General features: G+C 38.3%; 1 protein-coding gene across 6 annotated transcripts in view; it reads right to left on the bottom strand.

The window, feature by feature from the left end:
- Positions 1-13,564, bottom strand: part of APOO (apolipoprotein O) — a 50,972-nt gene extending 37,408 nt beyond the window's left edge. For 3 of the 6 annotated variants that reach the window (XM_065071129.1, XM_065071122.1, XM_065071119.1), the window contains exons 1-5: positions 13,223-13,362; positions 8,263-8,373; positions 5,850-5,969; positions 3,167-3,221; positions 2,012-2,107 (exon numbers count right to left, since the gene is read on the bottom strand). In XM_065071129.1, coding sequence (XP_064927201.1) covers positions 2,012-2,107; positions 3,167-3,221; positions 5,850-5,969; positions 8,263-8,373; positions 13,223-13,231 — 391 coding nt within the window. In that variant the 5' untranslated portion in view covers positions 13,232-13,362. Of the gene's footprint in view, positions 1-2,011; positions 2,108-3,166; positions 3,222-5,849; positions 5,970-8,262; positions 8,374-9,488; positions 9,540-10,193; positions 10,258-13,222 lie in introns of those variants that run through there. The other 3 variants (XM_021289311.2, XM_005503723.3, XM_065071105.1) reach the window with 3 other exon arrangements.
- Positions 13,565-25,227: the final 11,663 nt, after the last annotated feature.

The raw sequence follows: 25,227 nt of genomic DNA, 5'->3' as shown, positions 1-25,227 counted from the left end.
AGGAGAAAAGCAAGCAGTACAGAAGAAAAAAAAAAAAATAAGGCCATAGAACAGACATACAGGAGTCAGGATGCACTAGTTCTGTTCCTTACTGAACAGGCTGTTCTACATGCAAAGCCACATGCGCTTCTAATAAAGAAATAATGAATTTTGAAGAGGAAATGCATATTAGAAGTGCCTAGTGTTTCCACTAACATATGCTCATGATGAGATGAGAAACTTAGCAGTAAACAAAAGACATTCATAAAGTGATGTTGCTAGTCTTTCGTGAAGAGGGAACTTGTTACCAAATCACTGTAAGAAAGCACAAGAAAGGCAGATTTATTGCATATTTACAACCAGAAAAATTACTCTTTTATTATAATTTCTGGGAATGGGGAAGTCTTCCTTAGTAACAGCTTATCAGCATGGCTACAATATCACTTTAGGAATAAATGTAATAGTTGAATATATTAATGCCTTACAGCAGGCTTCTACCTGCTGGAGATACCCATTAGAGGGAAGTTTAGGAATACTCCTATATCCATATTACACAACTACTCAACAAGGTTAGAACAAATTCACCTTCAATGGCATTTTAAACCAAGCTGAATGACTGCACAATACTCACACAAACTCTGAATACAGTACTTTCTACTTAGTGAGCAGCTATATCTTCAAGTATTACAGTTAGACCTGCAAGATTTTATCTGTACCTTCCAAGAGGGCAATTTTTTCCAGTGAGACCAATGAGGGAAGGGACAAAAAAAGAAGCAGCTTTGTCCTAACTTTCTGTATCATCAAAATTAAGAGGCACTTCCTCCTACAGTTTGAATACTTTCTGGAAATAACAGTATTGCAAACTATAACAGGACAAAAGTTTTAAAATTATGGCTCCCATCTTAAAAGACTCACAAATCAGACATTTGTATTATGAGGTATTTTCATTTTTCTTCAACTTATGACCCTCTACTCTTTTAGATCCAGCCTCAAGACTGCAATTCCCTGCCCCTCCACCAGTTTTGCTACAGTAGTAAAGGCTGCAATCTGATCTCATTTATAATCACATAACTTCAGAAGCAGGAATTTGAAGAGAAAAAACTTCAAACAGGTGAAGCTGGAGACCTTGATTTTAATTTAAAAAAGAAAAAAAAAAAGGCTAGAAAAAAAAAAGTACCACTTTTACCATCTTCACTGGAAAATATTTTGAGGAGTGCATATATTCACAGAATGCTTTCCACTTCTACATAGTCAAGCACACACTTGGAGTTTGTTCAAGACATACAGGCCCCACAGAGTCATGTTTTTATCCAAAGCAAGTCCTCCCTAGTATTTAAATTCTAGAACTTCATGGTTCTCTTACCTACAAGTTTTCTTGTGTTATTTAATTTTACTGTATTAAGAATAGCTCAATACAAACATAAAATACTTTTTCAAAATTAACACTTCTTAAAAATATATATTTTTTATATGAAAGCATAAACCTATTAGTTTCTTCAACTAGTGTGATGAAATTAACTGTATCACATTTCTGTAGCCCATAACATGCATGTATTTATAGTACATCCAGAGTTCACAGGCACTTGTGCTGAATATCACCATCTGCAGCAGCTCTGTGTCTGGACACACAGTACTCTTAGAGAACTTGAATATACACCTAATTGTACATGTATAATAGTTCAGGAACCTCTGTATTTTACCATAGTTTATTCCTCTGTAGTTTTCCCACAGTGACATATGAGATCAAGAACTTAAGTAATTAAAAAAATTTTTAAGCTAAAAAACCTACTTTTGCTATAATAAGATAGAATTGGAAATTATCAAAGACTAGATTCCAGTAACAAATAGAGTATCCATAAACAATAATTGATGGTTATTACACATCTTTTACCTGAAGTTTCTTCATAATTGGAGGAACATTGTAGAAACATGCTCGTACAGATCTTATGTGTCACAATTAAAAATTAGTATTAAATAAACAAATAATTTAGCCCAAACCATAACATAAGCAGTTCAAAAGGTTCCCACTTACCTCTTGCAAGAAACAACCCAAGAATTCCAGCAAAACCTATCACACCAAGCCTTGGATAAAATCCAGCAGGGGGGTTTTGGAGAAGTTCAAAGCCCTCTGAAAAGAAGTCAGAACAAAGTGCTTTAATGTCATGTGAAAATGTTTTTCTGATAAGGAATCATCAATACATGCTGGATATTGTTACAAAACAAAGAGTTATCAAAACACATTTAACTATCATGCACATTTTAGATCTGCTGGCATAAAATTCAAAGCCTTTGAGATCTTCTCCAGTGACACATGAACAAAACTGAACATCGTATTGTATTTACCAGTTTTCACAGAAGCTTTTGCCTTTGCTCCTGGGCCATCTGTTTTGTTTTGCTCTTTTGCATCATTATAGCTTTTTCAAATTAGTGATAAAAACATTTTCAAAATGGATTATTACATTTACACGTTAAGAAGAATTAGTTTCAAGAAAACATTGTACAAAAAACAAATCACAGAACAAAGGAAAGACACAGCACAAGCAAAGCTCACTACAAGATGGGAGTCTGATGGGGGAATGAAAAAAATATGAAAACCTTCCATACAAAGGAGTTCAAAAGACTGAGATTTCAGTTTAAGGAAAGGAGGTGGAGTATCTGAAATGAGCTCTAGATAGCATTCATGCTCAGTCCTGATGAGATTAAGTATGAAAGGATGGTTCCATAACAAAAATAAATAAAAATTATTTTGGATTACTTCAAAATTCTTAGGAGATCCAAGGAAGTAAGCCAAAATGAAAAGGCTTAACATTACAAACAAAAGGCCTAACACTTGCGACAAGTAGTGAACATCGCAAGAAGCTTCAATTACTAGGCTGGGTCAAGCAAATACTACTAGATGGGAATAATTTGTGAGGGTTTTTTTTTTTTATTATTCTTTTCCTGCATAACTGTTGTTTTTAGAGACACGGGTTGACACAAACGCAGGTCTCAGATTTTAATTGTTTAGGTATGTAGTGTCGTAATGACCTACAAAGGATATTTAAACAGATATACAGTGCAAATGAAGTAGTCTTAACTGCATTAGAAACTACATATATCATGACGCTTAATGGAATTCTCTTTTAACAGAAGACATCATACAGTCCTGCATTTTAAACTGCTAGTTAAGAAAACTAAACTGATTTACCTCTACCATGCTCAACAGCTTTTTCTAATTTGGGCATAGCTTTGGCATAAAGATCCTAAAAAAAAGAAAACAACAGTAAATAGATACTAAGTAAGTGAAATATTAACTACAGAATGTAACTGACCTGACAAAGAAGAAGAAAAAAAAGAAGTGTTGGGTGCCTAAAATAACTTGATCTTATTCCCACCTCCACCCTTCACTTACAGGGCTATGTTTGCTCAACATTACGTTAAGCATACATACATACAGGTTTTTCTCAAAGGAGTCTTTGGACACAGATGAAATACAATACCTCAAAACACAGAGGTCAAGTTCAATATTTCACTGAGTTTCTGATCAGTTTCTGAAACTCAGGATTATCTCAGGTTTCTCAGTGTACATTGGTATCGCAAAATAACTTGAGCTAATGCAAAGGAAGGAAGTACAACACTGTAATAAACTCCTTCCCAGCACTTCACAGGGGTACAATGACTCATTCTGCAAGATGGTAAATTGCACTTTCCAACAGACCATCTCGAGCTAACAAAACTGCATTTTTGAAGTGACATGGAAAATGAGATCTCCATACAATGTCTAAAGTAAATCAAAAAGCACTGCATCAACTCCACAAACTAGTTCTAGATTTTTTTCTTTCCTCAGGCTGAAAATATGCAGGAAGTAAAAGAAATCACATTGCCTTTTATCACAGTAGAAAAAAAAAAAATATCTCAACAAGAGCAACCCTGCTAATTGTTACTATGCCAATAATCCTTCAGAGAGATAGTGTAACACTTTCTATCAATTAGGGAACAAGTTCATAAACATCTATGTCCAAAGCTAAAGCAGAGAATGGTCTTGCAGTACCACTTGAGCTGTATCCATGCAGAAGTGAAAGCATTTGTTTGGGATACTGCATGGGGGACAATATCTTTAGAACTTTCATTTCCTCACTGGCAAGAATGACTTAAAAAACCGAAACAAAACAAAACCTGTTGTGGAAAAAAAAAAAAAAGTGTTAGCATGTGACACACAACATGACTCTAAATGGATGTTGGTCTTCTTAAAAGCCAATTAAAAAAGGAACATGTTTTTAAAACCCCAGAGACTAAGACTGATCTATCACAGCTCCCACATAACTGGCTTCTACATCTGTGTTTTGGACTGACTTCTCACTACAGTTAAGCAAGCAAATGGATATACAAACATAACAAATTTTCTTCTCATTATCCTGAGTTATGCTTTTAAAGACAACTGAGACACATCTAAAATGTTATTTTCTTTAACATAGGAGGGGATGGGAGTGGTGTAAAACCAAAACTATCTCTGACTACAGTTAAGCAAGCAAGCTGACCACAAACCCATAAAGTTTACATGCTCACTTCATAAAATGAGTCAGTAAACCACTGCCAGGAAATGGCTTGTTGTGTGTGAACAGAAGAGCACATCTTATGTAAGTGATCACCAAGCAGACAAAAAATAAAGCAATGGGCCAGTGAGACATAAAGCACTGTTCAAGGCTTGCCTGCACTCAGTCCAACTGGGCAACTAACCTTGTCTCCAATTCCATTCCCAAGTTACAGTTACCACAGGCAACCAAACTGAACCCATGCCTTTAGGAGGTCAGAGCTCTAATGAGACTGTGGAAAAACTCGCTTCTCCTTCAAAACTGAAGTCAGTGCTCCTGCTGGTGGCACTTTAGAAACACATCACTAGACTGAGTAACCCTGAGTATTTCTAAAAAAATGTTTTGGTGCTGTTAAAGGTTAGTACCACACCGCAGAACTTCTAGGCAGAAAGGACACCCTGATGTGAACAGCTTGGCTTAAGAAAAGGATTCACACCAGCCAGAGTGCAGAGCAGAGAATCACTTGAAGTTGCCAAGAGGCACCCAGGTGACAAGGATGCCCTTGCTTCATAAGAAAGCCTCAACATTTGCTGGGTCAGGAAAGAACAAAAAAGCTCTGAAATCTAATATCAATAATTTAGGCCTTGATTACAAAGATCTTGGTTTTCCTCTATGCTCCAAAGACTATTTTTGTATTCAATGACTGTTTAGTGGAAACATGCTATCTAACAAAACACATAAGAAAGTTTGGGGTAAGGTCTGGGACCTAGGGACTTAGTAGGCTTGCCACTACTAGTGACGTGGGATTTTCTGTCTTCCAGAGAGCCACGCGCCTTCCCTCAACACTCCAGTTCAGCAAATACTGATTTATTTCCTGCAAAGTTGTGTTTTGTCACAGTTGCAGTGAGGCCAACTCAGTACTGCGGCTCCAAAACACACCGCTTGGTAATTTAAGGCCTTCTCCTTGAGCACAGAAAACACAAATTTAATTATTGTCTTCATCAGTCACAGTACAGTATCAAATCCGGATATCCCTAGATACCTTTAAGTTTACTTAGGATAACAATTCTAAGCTTTAGTTAATTTTCTTTTAATTCTTCCGGCAGGATACAAAATGTGAAAAAGCAGGGGTTTAGTTCAGCAAATTAGTAGAAAGAAACAACTGGTTTTGTGTGAGGAGAGGGTAAATACTATGACCCAAACTGTGGAAAAATTGAAGTAAAGCAGCATTTTGGAAAAATGCTTGTACAGCTATTGACTTTTACTTTGCCGCTATCTATGAATTCTGACTCTAAAAAAACACCCCAGCTCAACCCTTCCCACTGAACCACTACCAGATGTGATATAAAATCATTATACCTGACAACAGGCTGTATATGGCTCCAAAACATGCCGTAAATGTGAAACCCCCTCTTCCAGTTGGGTTTGTGGATTCTCCACATATTTAGTCTCACGAGCTGGAGAGGAGTAGAGTGACAGCTGTGAATATTAGCAAACACGAGGTTAAAAACAAAGGTGTAATTGTGTTAAGTAGGTCTTCAGGGCATGAACAGTCTAAACAGAGAACATCTAACACAGTGCTTACTACAGAAACAATGCATAATAAAAATTCAGGCACAGTTCTGAGACAATTATGAACAAAGTTTAATTATATACTATGATGACGATGACTTCTAATTGCTGTGCAATTCATCCATAGCTGCTATATGATCCAAGTCACAGGTTATAAATTAATATTAAACTAGTTTAATAAAAACACAAAACATAATTGTGAAAAAATGTTTCTGGTCTTAATCAGCACTTCTGGTTCCCAGTTCACACGCTAAATGTACTACAACTCTGAAATCACAATCAACCATTTTCTATATTTGCACAAGCCATCATTAAAGAGTCTAAGTAGCTTCTAACAAAGGTATCATCTGATACAAATTTGTCTGTTTGTTACTGAGCAAGAAAACCATATGACATCCCAGTGTTACCGTCATTGACCACATCAGCAACTGACAGCATTAATAGCGCCATGGGGCTGAGCAAAAAGGAACTGTAACATCCAAGTGACGAGCAATGGGCATCTCCACATAACAAATACTAAGCTACCATATTTAGGGTTTAGCATCACGACGTATTTATTACAATTACATAAACATATTTAAAATTGTATTCCTTTCGAAAAAGAAGAAAAAGGGAAAAAACACACCAAAACAAACAGAAAACCTGAAGTCTATACTGTTGAAGCTGAACAGCAAAGTTTAGATCAAAACAAAACCTGTTTTATATACTGCACTGGTATTTTGTATAGAGAGCTTATATTTTAGACTACAAAATGTAGGATAAATGTGGTATATTATAAACTGATGTTTACATGTATTGTTGCATTGAAGTGTAGCTAGCCTTCTTTTCATAAGTTGGAAAACAACTGTATGTCTACCACAACAAAAAAGCTGCTAACCATAAAAAAATATACAACACTGAATTTGTCAATTCAATAATTCATGCAGCTGGATTTCCCATAATACTTGGAAAGACAAGCATTTTAAGTCTCATTTCCCTAGGAAGTCCAGTCATCTCTGGCAATCACAGTCACAATCAGTTTAACTCTGATCCTGTTAGACAACCTAACAGCCATGTCTGGCACAAGGACAGAAGTCTCAGAGATAGGGAAATTCCCATATGTCTTCTGAAACTGGACAGCTGACAGAGATCCTAACAAACATACCCTGTGAACGCTAAGGAAGGCAGCCAAAACCCCACAGCTTGTACATTCTGCTTGGCTGAAGCTGGTGGGCAAGCCAATTATTCCGCACAAATGTAACTTGAACCTGCTGCCTGTTTGCTGCCCCATGTCAGCAGTGCTGTGGGGCATGCCATGGCCCACGCTACTGCAACTTCACTGGGGTGAAGCCAGGAGTCCACACCAGCTATTGATCCTCTCCTGTTATGTACGTGGACTGCCCCTGCAGACACATCCTAAAGACCTAAGTATACAGAAAAATAAGTTTCATTGTGTTTCACTGCTCACGTAACAAAACTTCAGTTTGGCTTGATGTACTTAAAATTTTTAAAGATCTACAAACTCTCAGGGATTTATGTCTTTATTTAAACTACAACTTTTTTTTTAAATGTTGGAGACTGCAAAAAGCCTGTGCAATAATGCCGGTGTGTCGACAGTTTGACAGGGTGTTTTAAAGCTCTACTTGTGATATAACATCTTAGATAAACAATACAGTAACTGTTTTTTATTATCACTACTTATTGTATTCATTGCTGCTTAGGTCTGAATGCTGTAAAGAAAAAAACACTGATAAAATTCTGTAGGCTACTATATCTGATTCAAACCATTGCTAGCCAAGAATTTTACCTGTAAAAAAGATAATTTTTTTAGAAAGAAAAACTTTAAAAAATACAAAGTGCTACCTGGTTAAAAAGCAAAGAAAACATTCCTGTGGATTTGAAATATGACCACAAGTAAATCCACAAACATGAACAGGTAATTTCTGAATGAAGAGCAGAAGGCTTTAATGTAGGAAAGAGATCTTGCACACAAGCAAGCCTGACGCTATCAAGCAGAGGGCATCAAATGCAACCTTCAGGTAAAAGAAGCCAAATCATATCAACATCTCTATTACTGAAAATAGAGAAAGAAGTTTAAAGGCAAGAATATAAAGGGTGAAGAGACGTAGGTAAATGCTTTCAGGCATCAAAATATGTCTTTCAGAATTCTGCAGATATTTCTGTATAGATAGAAGAGCCCTACAGGTCTAACCATACTTACCTCCTCAATTTTCAGCAACTCCTTTTTGGGAGTGTCCTTCTCTGAAGAGGAAGCATAAACCTGGAGAGAGAGCAAGCTCAGGCTAACAGGGGTGGCCCCCAGCCGAATTACCTGGAAACATTACAAGAAGACATGAAAATCATTATGTTCAAACAAAACGGCAACACGTTTGAACGCACCCACGTAGACAGTGATTATGCCCCCATATACAGTAATAAGTGTTATGATGCTTAGAAGTTAGGAGAAAAGGCAGTTGGTGGTATACAATCTAATGCTCTTAGGTATTCAAGTGATAACACCTAAATTATTTAGATGCTATTTGAAAAAGCCTGAGGCTAAAGGAGACAGTAGATACAAATGCTAATCTCATTAAGTTTTCATCTCACAAAAAGATCTGTTTTCTCTCCCTTGAAACACAATTTTCAGTAATTTTCTCAGTATAGATATTAACAACATTATATTCATATTTTAAACAACTTTGTGAATGTTGGTAACACCTCCATTTTTCCATAGTTAGTACCAAAAAGTTCAGCACTTTATTTCTAGTTATTGTCTGCATCTAGATTTAGGGAAAAAAAAAAAAAGAGACCTACAGTTGAAAGTATCAAAACATAATCACTGCTTTCTAGAGTTTTAGGAATGTCTCCTATTTTTCTGTGAGAAACACGAATCACAGCACATTGTCACAGATACTTGACTGTTTCTGAATACTTCAGATTCAATCCAGTCACACAACACAACCAACATGAGTAAGGTGAATATAATTCTGCCTGTACTCAGGATCTTTACTACATTGCATTTTTCACCAGGAGAGACTGCTTTAACTTAGAAGAGAAAAAACAAGAATGCACAAAAAGCATTTTCCAACAAATGCACATCATTATCAACAGCAACGCTTAACTCAAGAAACGGCAGTTCCAATGGGAAACCTTTCAATGCCTCACGTTCACATTACCGCTCAGGTAAACACACACACACAGTTACAACAGCCTGCGGTTTGTTGTCTCAGGTGACAGTGTGAGTGGATCTAACAGCCTGCGGCCACCAAACTGGAGAGGTCTGGCTCTGCCCACCGCATCCATTCGCGAAGTCCTGCTGCTCACCTTGCCCTAGCTTTGGTGGCCGGATGCTTCCCCTGTGAGGCAATTCACCTCGCCAATTTGGCAAAAGATTAATCCTGAAAAAGAAGTGGAGAGCTTTGTGCGGGGTTAGTAAGTCGAACCCACCTGTGAAAACAGTCTGACAAGCACCAGAGGAACCATGTGGCCAGGGAACAGGGAATGAAAAAGGAGAAGGCGACAAGTCCTCTTCCTTTTCCGAAGTCACAAGGGAACATGACATTGACCTAGCTGCTTGTGACACTGAAGCCTTGATCAAACCAATACATCCTTCAGGCTGTTATGATGATAACTGACCTAGCCACAGGACAGTTACTCTGAAACTTTGCTCCTGCCCATTGCAGAACTATTAGAAAAGAGCTTTAAAATTATCCAGACTGTAAGTTTATTGCAAACAAATCAGTATTTGCAAATTAAATTTCTTCCACCACTCTGCAGATGGAGCATTTATTAAATGTAACCAAGAGACTCTTCAAACTCAAAATTAGACTATATAGCTGTCAAACTTGCTGAAAGCGTTCATTTACACATAGAGGAACAGCACACAAGAACTAGGTCATGGGATTGCTTTTCAGAAAAACACAAGGAATCTGGTAGGTCAAAAGGTATGGAAAAACTTAGCTTAAAAGTGAAGTTTTTCCTTATTCGTATTTATGGACTCGTTATTACAGCACTATAATGAAACACCACAACGACCAGATCAGTTCTGTTTCACAGCCAAGAAAGACATGAACAATATTTAATAATGCTTGCTTAAACAAAGAATTTTCACATACTGTCATGAGCCAAGATAAAAATATGAACGACACTGACCATTAACAACTGTAGAACATATTTCCTCATTCTTTCCTTTTTTCACTGCAAAACTGCTCTGCCACTGAAAAGGCAAAAATCTGAATGCATTTTCATTCTGAAAAATACGCTTTCAGTAAAATATTACTTCCTGTGTTTTTTTGAATGTTTAAGAATGAAACACACAGCTAGAAAAGACATCAAGACATTATCTACTCCATTCACTTTCCTCAAAGTAGTCTAAAATGTATTTAAACCACAACAACCAGTTACCTGGACAATCATATTCAGTGCAAATATTTCATGTGAGCCTAAATTTCAAGTAAGGCTAAAACTACAAATAGCTTTTGTAGATCAAATACTAAATTAATGGAACACACTACACTCCAAAGAGGTTGGTAGCAGGGACAGCTTTTGAAATAAGCCTTGAAAAAGACAACTTTGGAGAGGGCCACTCAGAGACAAGTGTCTAAAACTCAATTCCTGAATACAGCAAAAGTTTGTTACATGAATACACATGCATAGTTTTCACATCTTCTATTTATCATTTCTGCAAGTGTCCCTTGAATTTAAAAAAAACAAAACACAACCGCTACATAAAAACCAATACTTTAATTCAGTATAATTAATTATTGCTAACTTCTGTTTAGGAAAAATAAAACCAGTCTGCTGTGTTAAATAACAGGCGTGTTCTGTGCTGCTGCTCAACACCATTTATATTGTTTGAAAATTATCTAAATGTTACCAGCAGAAAGAGTAAATGCAAATGCTTTAAATATTTAAGATTTGCATATAAAGATGCACACCATATTATCAAAATCTTGAAATGCAGACATTTTCTAAAAGTTTTATATTTACAGTTTAAATAAGATGAAATTAAACATGAAAAGGGCAAGAAGAATCTCCTAAATCTTAAATGCGCTCTTCAAGCTATACTGCAATAGTTTTCTAGATCAGTTAAGTTTATGAGACAGATACAATTGGTACTAAAGTACCATATATACACGCCCACAATAAAAGGTTTATTTGTTAACACTAAAGATAAACCATTCTACTTTGTGTTTCCAAAATTCACTTTAGGACCTCGTTTCTTAATTCCATATTAACCAGGTATTACAAACCAATTGGTTTAGTAAAACACTTTGATGGAGCTGTGCATTCAATCTGCTTGTCTTAACAGCTATTCAGCTGATACAAAAAAGGTAGAGCTGACATTCTCTCTAGGCAATGCTCTGCATTTACTTGAAATAAAAAAAGATACTAAGTTTATTCCTTTATCTAGCTGAAGAATTCAAATTTATCTGCAGACACCAGATCACTCACAAGCAAATTCTATCTGAAAGGTGGAGGGCAAAAAACTACTACATTTCATCTTCCATTGTCTTGTTTTACTGTCTTTCTCAAAGTTCTTGATTCTTAACTAAAAAAATGCCTCTGGGAAGAATAAATCCCATATTAGTTCGCAATACAAACATGGGAAAAAAAGAGCTAAAGATTAACTAGAACTTTTGTCTTTTTTTCCTCTTGTCTGTGGTTTCTCAGTTCACTTGCTACTGTTATTATCAACCTGTCAAAATGGGAAAAGGAAGAACAAAAAATCCTTAGGGGCTTTGGTGACAACTGATATTAGCCCTAATGTACAAAGCTGCTTAATTTTTCTCTTCTTTTTCCATTCTTCCTCCTACCTCTTAACCTCAACTAAAACAAAACACACACAAACAACCAAAATCAAACTCTTGAGCACTCCTGTTTCCTGAAGCACAGACATCAAGAAGCCACCTTCCTCTTTTGCTCTTAGAGGCAAAACCAAGGTTGGCCCAAAACACTGGGATATGGCTAACCTCAACAGCTGTATAAAAACTGTAATAGTATGCATAGCATCTAAACCCTCAGGTTCCTCTAATGGACAATTCAGTAACATTTGCATAATTCTCAAAAATTCTGACAATAAATCCTTATGTAAGAATTTCAGCAATTGCCCCAACTTTAAAATACAAAAAAAAAAAAAAAGGAAGTTATGGCAAGAGGAAAGCAAGCATAGGCTGCTCAGCATATTGATATATTATCAATATTTGACAAACAAAAAAGGTATAAAAAAGAACCAATTTCAAAAACTGAGTATCACCAGTTTTTAAAAAACTCCAACTTCATGAGTAATCACGACAATAATTCGATTAAAACATACAACTGGCTTTTAGCCTGAAGGGATCTGGAGCTCTTCTTATCAGAGGCAAAGACCTTTGAGACAACTATGGGCTTTAGGCCCAGATCATGCACATTCTCCCCTTTTCACAGAACCTACATGCAATAAAGGGCAACTTGTGAGACCAGGACTTTCACAACTGTATGAATCCAAACTCCTCAATAACACACAACTCCATGCTGTTGTATCCAAGAAGTAATTTTAAATAAGGAACGTAGTGTGCGTGTGATTTCTTTTTGTGCCACACGGACTGGGCACTCAATTTTGAAATATTAAAGAGAGAGATGATGCAGCTGCAACAAGAGTAGAAGTAACAGCTTGTGAGAGTTACAGACAACGTGCTCCGGGCAGAGCTGTCCCAGACAGCACAGATTTTTAGCAGTTTTAGCTCCAAAAGGGGAAAAAGAAATCATTCGCTGGCAACAACGCCAGGGTCTTCGCTAACGCGTCTACTCAACCGAGTAAACAGAACCCACTTTAAAACGAGAAGAGGGAGAATCGCGGCCCCTCCCGGCGCACAGCTCCCGCCCGCAAGGCGCCTCGGCGCGGGGCCCCCCGCTCGCGCTCCCGGGCCGCCCCCTGCCGGCCTCGCCCCGCCGCCGCACCGGACGAGGACACCCCCAGGGCCGCGGCCCGGCGGCACCGCGCCCAAGCCGCCGCGTCCCGTTGCAAGGCCCCGGGGTGGGGCGGAGGCGAGGCCCGAAGGGAGGGAGGGACCACCGCCTGCCTCCGCCCGCTCCCCCAGGGTGGGTACGGGCGGCGGGGAGCCCTGTCAAGGGAGCGGGGCTGCGGCGAGACGGGCGGGGGACAGCGACGGGCACGGCGTGGGGAGCAGCGGTTTCCTCACCTTCAACATGGCGGCGCCAAGCGGGCGGTGGACACCGGCCGCGTCGCTAAGCTGTGACGTCAAGAAGAACAGCCCGATAAGGAGGCGGCGCCGCGTGCAAGCCTTACCTCCGCGGCCCCGCCCACCGGCGCCGCCGTAACCCGGCAACGCCAAGAGGGCGGGGCCAGAGGGGAGGCCCCGCCCATCGCTCTCCTGCCGCCGCGGCGGCAGCGGCGAAGACTGAAGGGAGCGAGGAGTGTCCCGTTTCTGTGTAACCGCAATGTAATAAATGAATAAACCAACGAGTACTAATTTCCTGTCAGACAGGATAAACCAGGGCAATATTCCGTTCTGATTTAAATGGTGAGAAATGTCTTCCTGCTGTCAGTCAATTCACTGCTGCTTTGTTTCTTCAGATCTGCCGGTCAGGAGTCCCCACCTCTCACCGTGTGTAAGATCTGCTGCAGCACTCGAGGCCAAGGCAGCAAACACACTAGTGGGAAAAAATAAAAATAGCAACTACTCCAAAAGAGGTGACTTATTTCATGTGTCACCGTTTTCTGATCGGTTATTAGGATGCTGGTACTTGTTATTTTTAATATTTTGTGAGATATTTTTCCTCATGCTTCATCTTGGTCACCTAACACCACATTTCAAATGCAAACAAGTGCCTTCCTTTTACTGAATACTGAGAATTTTTAGGTAGCAGTGAAAAAGTGTTAATACCTTGAAGTTTATGACACGGGCACTTGAAAGCACTTGTCTGTATTCTTTGTTCAGAATAGCTGTTACATAAGGAAAGTGCAAGTTCCACGGTCTGTGCCATAAGGTCACCATCACAATTCTATTGGGGGTCCCACACAGCCCCAGGCCTGGCACCAGTGTGGCCAGCAGGACCAGGGCAGTGACCATTGCCCTGTACTCAGTGCTGGTGAGCCCCCACCTCAAATCCTGTGTTCAGTTTTGGGCCCCTCACTCGAAGACACTGAGGTGCTGGAGAGAGTTCAGAGAAGGGCAACGAAGCTGGTGAGGGGCCTGGAGCACAAGTCTGATGAGGAGCAGCTGAGGGAACTGGGGCTGCTCAGCCTGGAGAAAAGGAGGATGAGGGGAGACCTGATCGCTCTCTACAACTACCTGAAAGGAGGTTGTAGCATGGAGGGGGTTGGTCTATTCTACCAAGTAGCAAGTGATAGGACAAGAGGAAATGGCCTCAAAGTTATGCCAGGGGAGGTTTAGATTGGATATTAGGAAAAAATTATTGACAGAAAAGGTTGTCAGGCATTGGAACAGACTGCACAGGGAAGTGGTGGAGTTGCCATCCCTGGAGGTGTCTAAAAGGTGTGTGGATGAGGTTCTTGGGAAAATGGTTTAGTGCTAGATTATGGTCAGACTCAATGATTCTGAGGGTCTCTTCCAACCAAAATGATTCTATGACTTGGGGTGAAGGGATGGTCCAGACTGCCTGACTCTTGAATCCTCTGCTGCCTGGGTATGGGCTGGCCATAGACTCCCCATGTGGATTCACAGCACCCCAGCACTGCTGTGGAGTGCATTCTGTCATCTCTTCCTTCTCCCTGGCATGGGGAGGGAAGCCTACACTCATCATTTAGGCCCAGTAAGAACACCAAGAAAATAATGTGAATCCTCTCTTTATGAGTTTTCTCAGGTTGACCCCTCCCCCAAAATGTAGTAATTTATTTTAGAATACAAAGAATAGCACTCTACTAGTCCTGGAAATTTTTATCAAAAATAATTTTTATGCAAAAGGTAAAGCAGCTTAAGAATAAGGGAGCAGCTAGTTTACTAGGAATGATATTGTCGAAAGCCAGATGAGGTACGCTCCCTCTTATTATCTTTACATTTCTTTGTGATAATTTTTGTTATTCCCTCTTAAAGAAAATTCCTGTGCTTCTCTATTGCAGTTTCTTTACAGACCTGATAGAACTACCTATAGCAGGAACAAGTATTTTTCAGACTAATAAGGCTATTTAACCATCACATAACAGAATTGCGTGATGCATCTCAATGAGCTGTTTGTAAAATTAGCAGACAGTCCTTCTTGTTCGTTGGCACATGGGATTGTCAGGAGCCATTTGAGGTGAAATAAGAAGATCACAGCTTTGTGCATTTTCTTTTTAAAGCTTTATTGTATTTTTCTGCTGTATTTCACAGGCAGCAGCTGATGTTTGCAAGGTAATGGGATATCAGAAATGCAATGAACAAATGGTACAAGATGAGCTTCAGTACCCAAACCACAAGATAACGGACAATAACAATATTTTATTATGGTTTTGGTTATGAAAATTCCATCTTTAGCAATGAAGAATTGTAACTCAAACATACTTAAGTGACTAATGAATGAAGAATGCTAATGGGCCTCTTTCTCGATTGCATTACGATTTGCACAGTCACTTATCCACTTCCTAACTTGAAAAAAAAAAGGCAGGGGGGGCGGGGGGGGGGCTGAACAAAGTTCCGTATTTAATAATACTGTTTTATTCGGAGTGAAACTTACCTTGTTCTTTTTCTTTTCATACTTAATGTGGGTCATTTTTCAATTTGTGTCAGAGGTGCTAGTTTGGCAGCTATGAGGTCCGAAGTCACTTTCAGGCAATAAACAGAATGTTAAGGACAGATGCCATTGCAGAGCACTTTGTGCTTTTGCACTGACTGGCCTTTAACTGTAGAAGGGGCATTACTGCATTCACATCTGGGGTAAACCAGTACTTGAACTGCAGCGTGTGCTTTCTCATCAGCTGTGTCACATTATGACAGCATCCAAAATATAGTCGGTGCTTTCCAAATAAAGATCCTATATTCTAAGACGGGACATGTAGAAAAAACCCCAAACATAATGCAAAAAAAAAAAAAAAGAAACAAAAAAAACAGTGTAATCCAACTACATATAGTTTCACTTTCCGTGTCGCTGCAGTTAAACACCCAGCTGTTCCTTCCATAATTAAAATCCTTGACTTCTCACTGTAGCCAGCAGTAGCTCTAGTTCCACATTTTTGAATCGCTGACAAATAGTTCTTCTGTTCACAAGTTTTTGATCCTTCCAACAGAGATGCCAGCTAAGGTGTGGTATGGCAATCCTCTTCTAAAGCACAGGCATATGCTACTAATAGCGGTGAGAATACAAACACCCCTTTGATGCTCTTAAGTGCCCATCACAACAAAGTCCAACTCCTTTCAAAATTCAAATGCACCTTGGATTTCAGTCAAACTGAATACATTTTGGAAATTAACTGAAGTTAAAAGGCTAAAGGTTTTGCATCTGTTGCCAGTCTCTTTAGGTATTTAGCACATCAAATCTTTTTACCTTAAAAATTATTTTCACAGTAATCCTTAGTTTCCTAGCAAGATGATGTGAATATCTTTACCTCATTTGCCTATAAATGTATTGACATCAGTATCTTCATACATATATATATGTAAAAATATATATATATATATATAAAGAGAGATATAATATAGTGTTTTATTTACCAGAATCACAGTTTCTTGGTCTAGCAAATAATTTCCAACTAAAGGCACACATTCCTTCTTTTATTGTGCTGCCTTTTTAATAATTAACAGTCTCATGCTGAGCTCACTTATAACTGACTTTTAAGATTACCATTTTTGAAGGGGTTTAATTTCTATTTCATTTTCTACCAGGGCATGTGATGCAACTCTCCCGTGAATGAGAAGAATGTATTATATGCTTACTATATATACACGTACCATTACATTATTATTACAGTTTATTACTGAAAGTGTTTTAGGGTCTTCCTTCTTGCTGTTAGAAAATGGCATGTCAATGTTTCTAGCAGTACCCACACACACTTGTAAGAGTGACAGGAGTTACAGTGAGGTCCATGGGATGTAACCACTCACACAGAGACCAACTAGAGAACGCAGCACATAACGCTACCAGCTGTGCGACATCTTGCCTTACACAAGTCATTGAGAAAAAGGCAGAGATTTATGTAGTTGAGTAGTGAAGCCTATATTTACGTTCTTACTTAACTCTTGGCTTAAGCTCTGACTTGCTTCACCATTAAGTCCCTGGGCCAGGGCTTGAAGCCTTGCAGGGTTCTAGGGACCAAAAGAGCAGCAGCAGACCCTTCCGCTTTGTTGTGCAGCTTGAACAAGAAGTGAGACAGAGCCAAGCAGCACATGAAGAATCATCCAGATTTTTTTCTTCACTGACACTCCCACTGTCATTCAATGCAATAGAACAGCATAAGGGGAAACCTTTAGTATTCTGTTTCTAGAAGGCAGAAATTTGGCTTCATGGCTTTATTTGTTCAGGCTAGGGTAACACCCTTTTTGAGAGGAAAAGCTTTTATTTGGCTTTTAAATAGTTTTTTGTTTTCTAGATCTCCATTTCCATACAATTCATCAATCACCTCTTCATTTTACTCTTACTGTCCCACTACAGTGTCCATACAGCCAACATGTTGCTCTTCCCAAGCTCAACAGAAGCAAGAAAAAATGAAGAGGGCATATTTTATCGAGAGAGAATGAGAGGTGCAAAGCAAAACTAGAAGCAAGATGCCTTTTTCAGGACATAATCCTGTGTTTCTGTGGAAAGTACTCATTAGCCAGGAGGTTCTACTGCAGTTCCTTGCTCTTTGGTACCACGGCATTTGTTCAGGCTGGCTTTGCACATTTCCATTCCTTTGCTTCACATTCATCAAAAACCATCTCGTCTGGTACCTTCAACTGCTGCTTCCATTCTGAGAGTACCTTTCACAAAGGAGTAACACCCGACCTTATACACATTTAATCCTGAAATGCATTTAGGAAACCCTAAGACATGTTTCAGGGTTCTTTCACAATCACTAATTAAAAGTGGCATCTAGATAGCTTTCCCCAGTGATCACTGGCACATTTATATCTTTATATCTTTACTGTATGTTATCACCCGCTACGTGAAGCCATGGTTTTGCCCTGTGGAGGTGGGCTATGGCTGGCACAGTTCCAGTTTCTGTTGTAGGATGAAAGGAGCACAGGGTAGTGGTGCATAGAATGACACTGTCTTGACTTTTAACTATTTCTCTCTAATACATCATTTGAAATTACCTCTTCAGTCTCACAAATTAGTACAATATGGTGCTGGCACATGTGAAAACCAAGGCTTTTGCTTGCTTTGACAGTTTTATGGAATAGGAAAATGTCACATTCCTGAAGCGTGATTGAAGAGATTCTTATTCCTCTATGCGTGTAACATTGCACAGTATTATACAGGTACAGAAATGCAATGTAACTTCTCTGAACGTCAAGGGATGGCAATTTCACTAACTGAAAAGCCTGAGAACCAGTCTATTGTTACAGAAGAACAGGAATATGAAGTAGCTAAATTGTATGCCTGGTCCCAGGCATTGGCTCTGAAGGATACCGGACAATTTCCACCTACAGCAGATGCATAAAACTTCATAAGTTAAGGTACTGGAAAACTGCGAACCTTCCAGTCACTTTATTGTGTTCTGTCCTGCTTTGAACAAGTCTACAAATCTGAAAGCATGGCTTCCTACACTAGTTTAACAAGTTTAGCAAAACATACATTATTGTAATTATTTTTTACCATCGGGGAAAAAAAAATAAAAATCTCTGCACTGCAAAGCTAGGACAAAACTAATATTGAGCAACTGTGATAATTTTGTAAGGTTCATAACTTCTGCAAAGTACAGTTTGTTGATTGTTTGGATGTTAACAATTTTGTACTGTGATTTCTTTGGCTGAAGTATTTAGTTTATTTAACTTACACAGAGGTCAACCTCACTCCCCTTGTTTTCAACAAACACTACTGAGCCAAAACCCAGCTCCTTCAGAGATCAGTGAAAACATTTCCAATAAGGTTGTTAGTTGGATCAGCTCCCAACTTTAAGACCATGAAGAGTTATTAAAATACATAGTTCAGTTAATTACCATTGCCTATTTTTTTCTGACCATTTCAGTGTTTTGGATAACCTGTCAGGAGAAACAGTGAAGGAAGAACTATTACCTGTCAGTAACTCTTCCTGATTGCAATAAATGAACTGAGAAGGAGCAGAAGAAGAAATACTTATATAAAAGGTTTGGCACTCTGAAATGTCTTCTTCTGAAACTTTAATTGAGATGTTTTGGCTTTCACTACAAGTTAAAATAGGTTATTGGTATCAAGTTGCCACCTGTGCTAGATTAAAAAAATCCTTCAGAACTACCTGTAAGAACCAGACTAAGAAGTGAGAGCATGTGTGACATGAAACAAATCCCATGGAACATCCTCAGCCGACCAACAATACTCAAGCGACTCAGAAATAAAGTAGCCAACAGGGATTTCCAAGAGTTGCAAGATGACAGCAGAGCAATTTGTTCCTTTCCAGGAGTGAAAACGAAGGCCATCACTACACCAGCAGGGGGAAAGGTGCTGAGGCCATGCCTTGCACTGACACCAGTGTCGCCACCACAAGCACAATCCCACGTGCTTTGTAGAGCTTTAGCAATCTGGGAAGGTAAACACAAGAGGAATACTCCGACCCCCCCCAGAACTTCTCCCCAAGACTATGGAAGTTAAACATGGGGGAAATATTTGGTTTCAGTTAGCACTATGCAATTCTTTTGACAAAGAAGGGATGGTAAAGTCAGGAAGTCTTATCAGTAATGTTCAAATACATATAAAAAGACGCAAAACATGCACACTTTACTACAGGAGATCAAAATTCTCACATTGAAAAAGAATTAAATGGTTGGCGTAACTCAAACTCATGAGATGAACCACATGACAAAAACAAACAAACCAACCAATGCTTAGAACATGCCGAAGGAGATATTGAAACAGGTGTGGGAAAGGAAGCTGCCAGTTTTGGCCAAAGACATATCTGTCTGGTAAAAATAAATAGTGCAATAAAATCATTAACCATTACAGCCATCTATTTCATTAGAAAACAAATGGTTTTCAGCACCACTTGAGCAACATTTATCCATAATACAGAACCCCTACCAAGGGCAACATCACCAGGAGACATATTGAGAGACATCAGACACATGCCAAAAAGAACATTTTTTTGGTTTGTCAGGGACTAAACAGCATCAATCGAGAAAGCCTGTGACTTACCATATGGTGCTTAATGCTGGTATTTCTTCCAGTTGAGAGGTGACTGAAGAGTCACTGGGTACTTAAACACAGATCATTATGAGGTTTATTTTTACCAGTAAACAACGCCTAAAGCACCTGGCAGTGCAACTAAAGCGTCAAATGTAAAAGTGGAGAGTGTTAATGAAAACAAGAAATGAAAGCTGTCTTTACACATATTCCCTACCCTCTCCCTTGAAAGAACAAAAATTTTTCCAATTAAAAGGTGACATTGAAACATCAGTAAGATTTGACAGGCTGAAGGCTGGGTGGGGGAAATCACACGTCCATGAGTATGTTATGAACTCAAAAGGTAAAGAACTCATACAGAACCTGTGCAACACCCAAAGCAACAGTTTTCCTGTCCATATTATGAAGCAAATGAAATCAGAGAAGAAAAGCACCAAGAAACAAACACACAACAACCATCACCAAACAAAAGCACAAAAGAAACAGAACAAAAAAAACCCAACAACAAACACAAAACCATAGAACCAAAACCTCAGTCTGTAACAAAGAGGGAACACCTGTTGAAATTAAGAATTTCAAGTCAACAAGGATGGATATCTTATACCAAAGAATCTGGAAAGAATTAACTGAAAAAAATCCTTTGCCAAACTAACATTAATTTCATATCGTACAGGTGAACACAGATAACTGAGCTACTGCCAAAAAATAAGGCCACATATTAAAAAAAGGTGAAGAATTTGATATGAGCAACTATCAATCAGTTAAAATGTGAGAGCCATCCTTAGTGAAAAAATGGAATAATTATTTAAGATTCCTAATCAGCTACAGAGGTGCTAATAAGTAAGTCAGGCTGGCCAGCATAGCATCATGGAAGAAAAGTATTTGCCAAAAACACAACCTGGCTCACAGAGAAGGGAAATTAGAAAGGTGAACAAAAATAATTGTAAATAACACATCTACAGTGTGGAAAGATTGCTGTCATCTTCTCTTCACTGTATCAGTCTAGCACATTTGGTCTCCTTTTGAACCAAAAAGTGGGGACACATCACAATAAAAGAGGCACCTCGTTCTGTGACACATCCCACTGGGACCAACACAAATTCATCTGCACTATTCTCTCTAATACTAAACAGTACTACTTAGTGTAGAATGAAGTCAAGTTACCAAAGAGGGAAGGGGAAAAAAGTTACTTCATGCAAATTAAGTTTTAAGTAATTCTAAGCAATAAAATAAAAATGCTATTATAGAACTCAAAAAAACATGAGACTACAGTTATTTTCAAATATTCTTGATAGCAGACTTTTTCAACCAAGAGCTTTGATCTGACAGCAAGAGAGCTGTTGAAAAATAGTGGCAAAGGAAAAATGTGGCAAGGGACTGACAAGGAAAGCTTTCAACATACTGCTCAAGAAAGTAAGACCATAACCTTCTGTTTTACCCACCCCCTCCCCTCTTGGTATTGAATGTTGTTCTAATCTGACGTATTAATCCTGAAATGAAGTTTCCCCTTCCTGCTATAAAGCAGCGTGACTTGGACTCCTGACAAACGTGTGATGAATGCACATGGTCTCAGAGCCCTCAATTCCACGTGTATGATAGCGGGGAACAGTCGCCTTTCCTCCTGGCCTCTACCACCACAGGTTTGCTCAGTTTTCAGTCTTAGAGGTTAAATGTATGCCTTGACACTGAGCTACTGATGTAACAATGAAATTGACTCAGAACATGATTTCAAGTTGAAATGCAGAGCAGACACGTGAATATACTGCAGCAATTAAAACTGGCAAGATTATAAAATACAGCTAGAGATACAAGCTTGATGCTATATAAGGACAACTTGTCGGGATAAATTTAGCTATCATTAATATAACATTATGAATTATAGCAACACTTAATATTTTTGAAGATTTACTTAACTGAGTAAACCTTGAAGCCCCATAGAAAGTAATGCAGGTCGACTACAATTCAAGTATTACAACGTTTACACAAGAGTGTTTAAAGGTTAAAAATATTTTTATTTACACTTTTCTTTATACACATTTTATACATTTTTTTAAGTTTAAAATCCAAACAGAGCGCATATGCAAGTCCGAGCACACTGTTTCCATAGCTAGGGAAAATTACCTTCTGCCAAAAAAGGACAAGAAAAAAAGACTATTAAACAGTTAAAAACAAGCAATTCTTAAATTATTCAGAGAAGTTTATAGCAGCCCTGGGGTAGTCATTAGACAGTTAATCCAAATGTACATATGAGGTCATATATATAGATAATTTTAATTTCTTATAGGAAAAGTATTTCCAATTGCTAGTACTAACACAGCATAGTTTGAAAATAACTTTTCCCATTAACCTATCAAATACTTACCAAATACATTCTTTTCAATACAAACAATCTGATATTGTACACTGGAATCAAATGGGATACTACAGTGGAATTGCATTCTCCATCATATAATAATTTATTTTAAAAATATCTACAAAAATAACAATATATAGGGAAAAATATTTTAAATAAAAGCATAGCTCACTCTTCCCTTCGCCTGTTCCCGGAACTGAAATAAATGTTAGGTGGGTCCCACTGAGGTAATAAAAGCTCCATAAGTACAGGTAACATTACAGTCCTACATCATTTGCTAGACTTACACCAAGGTCTTCTACCAGACCCATAAATAAAAACTAACGTCTGTAAATAGAAGTGGTTTTCCCCTAGCTACCATCTTAATATTAATCAAAAGATATTTGAACTTGATCTTTGAAAGTTATTTTTGAAAGACTACATAAACACTGACATTTGGCAACTGAAAAAAACCCCCTCACATATTAGTAGAGGGAAATCTGGGAAAGCCGTGCTCACGAGAAGCCAGTTTTTCTGTCACCTGCCATATACAACCATGTTTTATGAAGTTTATTCACACAATTGGAAATGGTAAAATTATTCATCAACTTTCAAAAATAGAATACAGATGCAAAAGTAGTCATTAGTATTTGTTTTAAGCAGCTTCAGATTGTTTTATGAACATTAAAATCTCAAAATGTTTGCTATAGGACACCAGCAAGCTTTGTTTTAAATAGATTACACATCCTTTCCAGGTATGTTCTTTCCCACTCTCCTTCAGTGAGCGCTGCCACATGCCACACTTATTCAAGTAACTTCACCAGGTACATTTTTATTAATGGAAGGAAAGCAGGATGGATGTTTTGTTTGATGGCCCCAACCCTATAAACACTTAAGCACAGGTTTAATAACATCTGTGCTTTTCTGTTTTAAGTACCTTACTGTTTTCTGTTTTCTTTATACTGGACTGTTTACATACATGAAGTACACACTTAAGTGTTAAAAGAATCGGAGGCCCAATTCACTTTTTTTTTGGTAAGGGAAAATATATTAAAAAGGCATAGTACCTCTGCAAATGTAACAATTTCTAAAAGACTTGGTCATATAAATGCTGACACAAATTCAAAATTTATTTAAAGAGCTTTTAGGTTCTCCCCATAATGCTTACCCTCCTTTTGCAAAAGAATGGACATAATGAGTTAAGCGACGTTTTTATTTTTAAGCCAATTTGAATTTGTACACGCTGAATTTTACCCTTTGCTTCCTGAGTGTCAAGTTTCACCCCTGATGCAAGCAGTTATCACATGATCAGCATGAAAAAACGCAGCACTCTGGTTTGTAAGGCAGGAGGACCTCAAGAAAAACATCCTTGCAACTCTCAGAAACCAGAGAAATATGAAAGTCACAAACCCTTAGAGCTAGTTCTAACAGGGTCGCTATCGCACTTGGGAAAGTGGGGCACCCACACTTTGCACAAAAGCAGGTTGCCAGGTAGCTCATGTGCTGCCACCAGCCACTGTTGCCAACAGTGCTTTCGGAACAGCAGAGCCTTTGTAAAACCAAGTACTGCCTCTCTCCAGCTGAATCAAGGGGGAACAAAACTTTCAAAAGGTTGTTGGTTTTCTTTTTGCCACCTAATACCTCCCACTAAGAAACGAGTAGCAACAGTTCGTGGGGGAAAATGAGCTTTTAGAAATTTTTTTCTTATGCAGTCTTAAAAAAAAGTGTCTCCTAAAAACAGATATAGCAGCATGTGGAAAAGGAACTGGCAGTGTCCAACCCCTTCACAGCACTTCGCCTTTTGTCCGTCCTGGCTCATCTGAAAACAAAATTTCCTGCTGAAGATAGCTGCTAAATTAAGACATGAAACTGACACACATATATATATATAAATGCGAAAAACCCCCTAGATTGTAAGTCACTATCCCCACCTTTTTAAGAAAAGGCAAGTAGATGCTGTTTAAAAGCAGGTCATGTTTAAATTTTAAATATGTGGGTAAGATCAGGTTTGTCGATATTCCATTACGGGTGGAGTGAGAAGGACCCCCTCCCCACCCCAAACTTACTAATTACAGATAATAACTTACCTTTTCTTAACAAATGAGAGGAATTCAAATGTTTTAAAACCTCTTATTAATCTGATCATAATGCTAAAAATTTGATAGTCATAGGCAATTCTTATTAGCCAGTTTAGTTTTGTATTTATTTAAACAATAAATTATCTGGAGATAAGTACTGTAAGTAAACATAGAATCTTTCAATCAAAAAAAAAAAGGTAAAAAAGGAAAATATCCCTTTGATCAAAAAAGTAACAAAAATAGTTCAAGAAGTTCAAAAAACTCAAAGGTTCCACTATAATGGAAAAATAATGTAAGCTAATTTTGTATTTCATGTTTGAAGCAATAAAAGCACAGCAGAAATGTAAATTAACAAAGCATTCTTGCATAGCCCCACATGTTCTAAACCCAAGCAAATTCCAATCATTCCTAATACTCCAAGGGTTACAGCCACCCTCCCAATGGAGACACAACTTCAGGGAAGCGGAAACCAACAGTTCAAATTAAAACTGGACAGAATAATTACTGTTACAAACCTGAACAAGATCTTTCAGAACTGGGTGCC

Source organism: Columba livia, chromosome 1 (genome assembly GCF_036013475.1).
Source record: "Columba livia isolate bColLiv1 breed racing homer chromosome 1, bColLiv1.pat.W.v2, whole genome shotgun sequence".
NCBI lineage: Eukaryota > Metazoa > Chordata > Aves > Columbiformes > Columbidae > Columba > Columba livia.
This window is presented reverse-complemented; position numbering and strand designations above follow the sequence as displayed.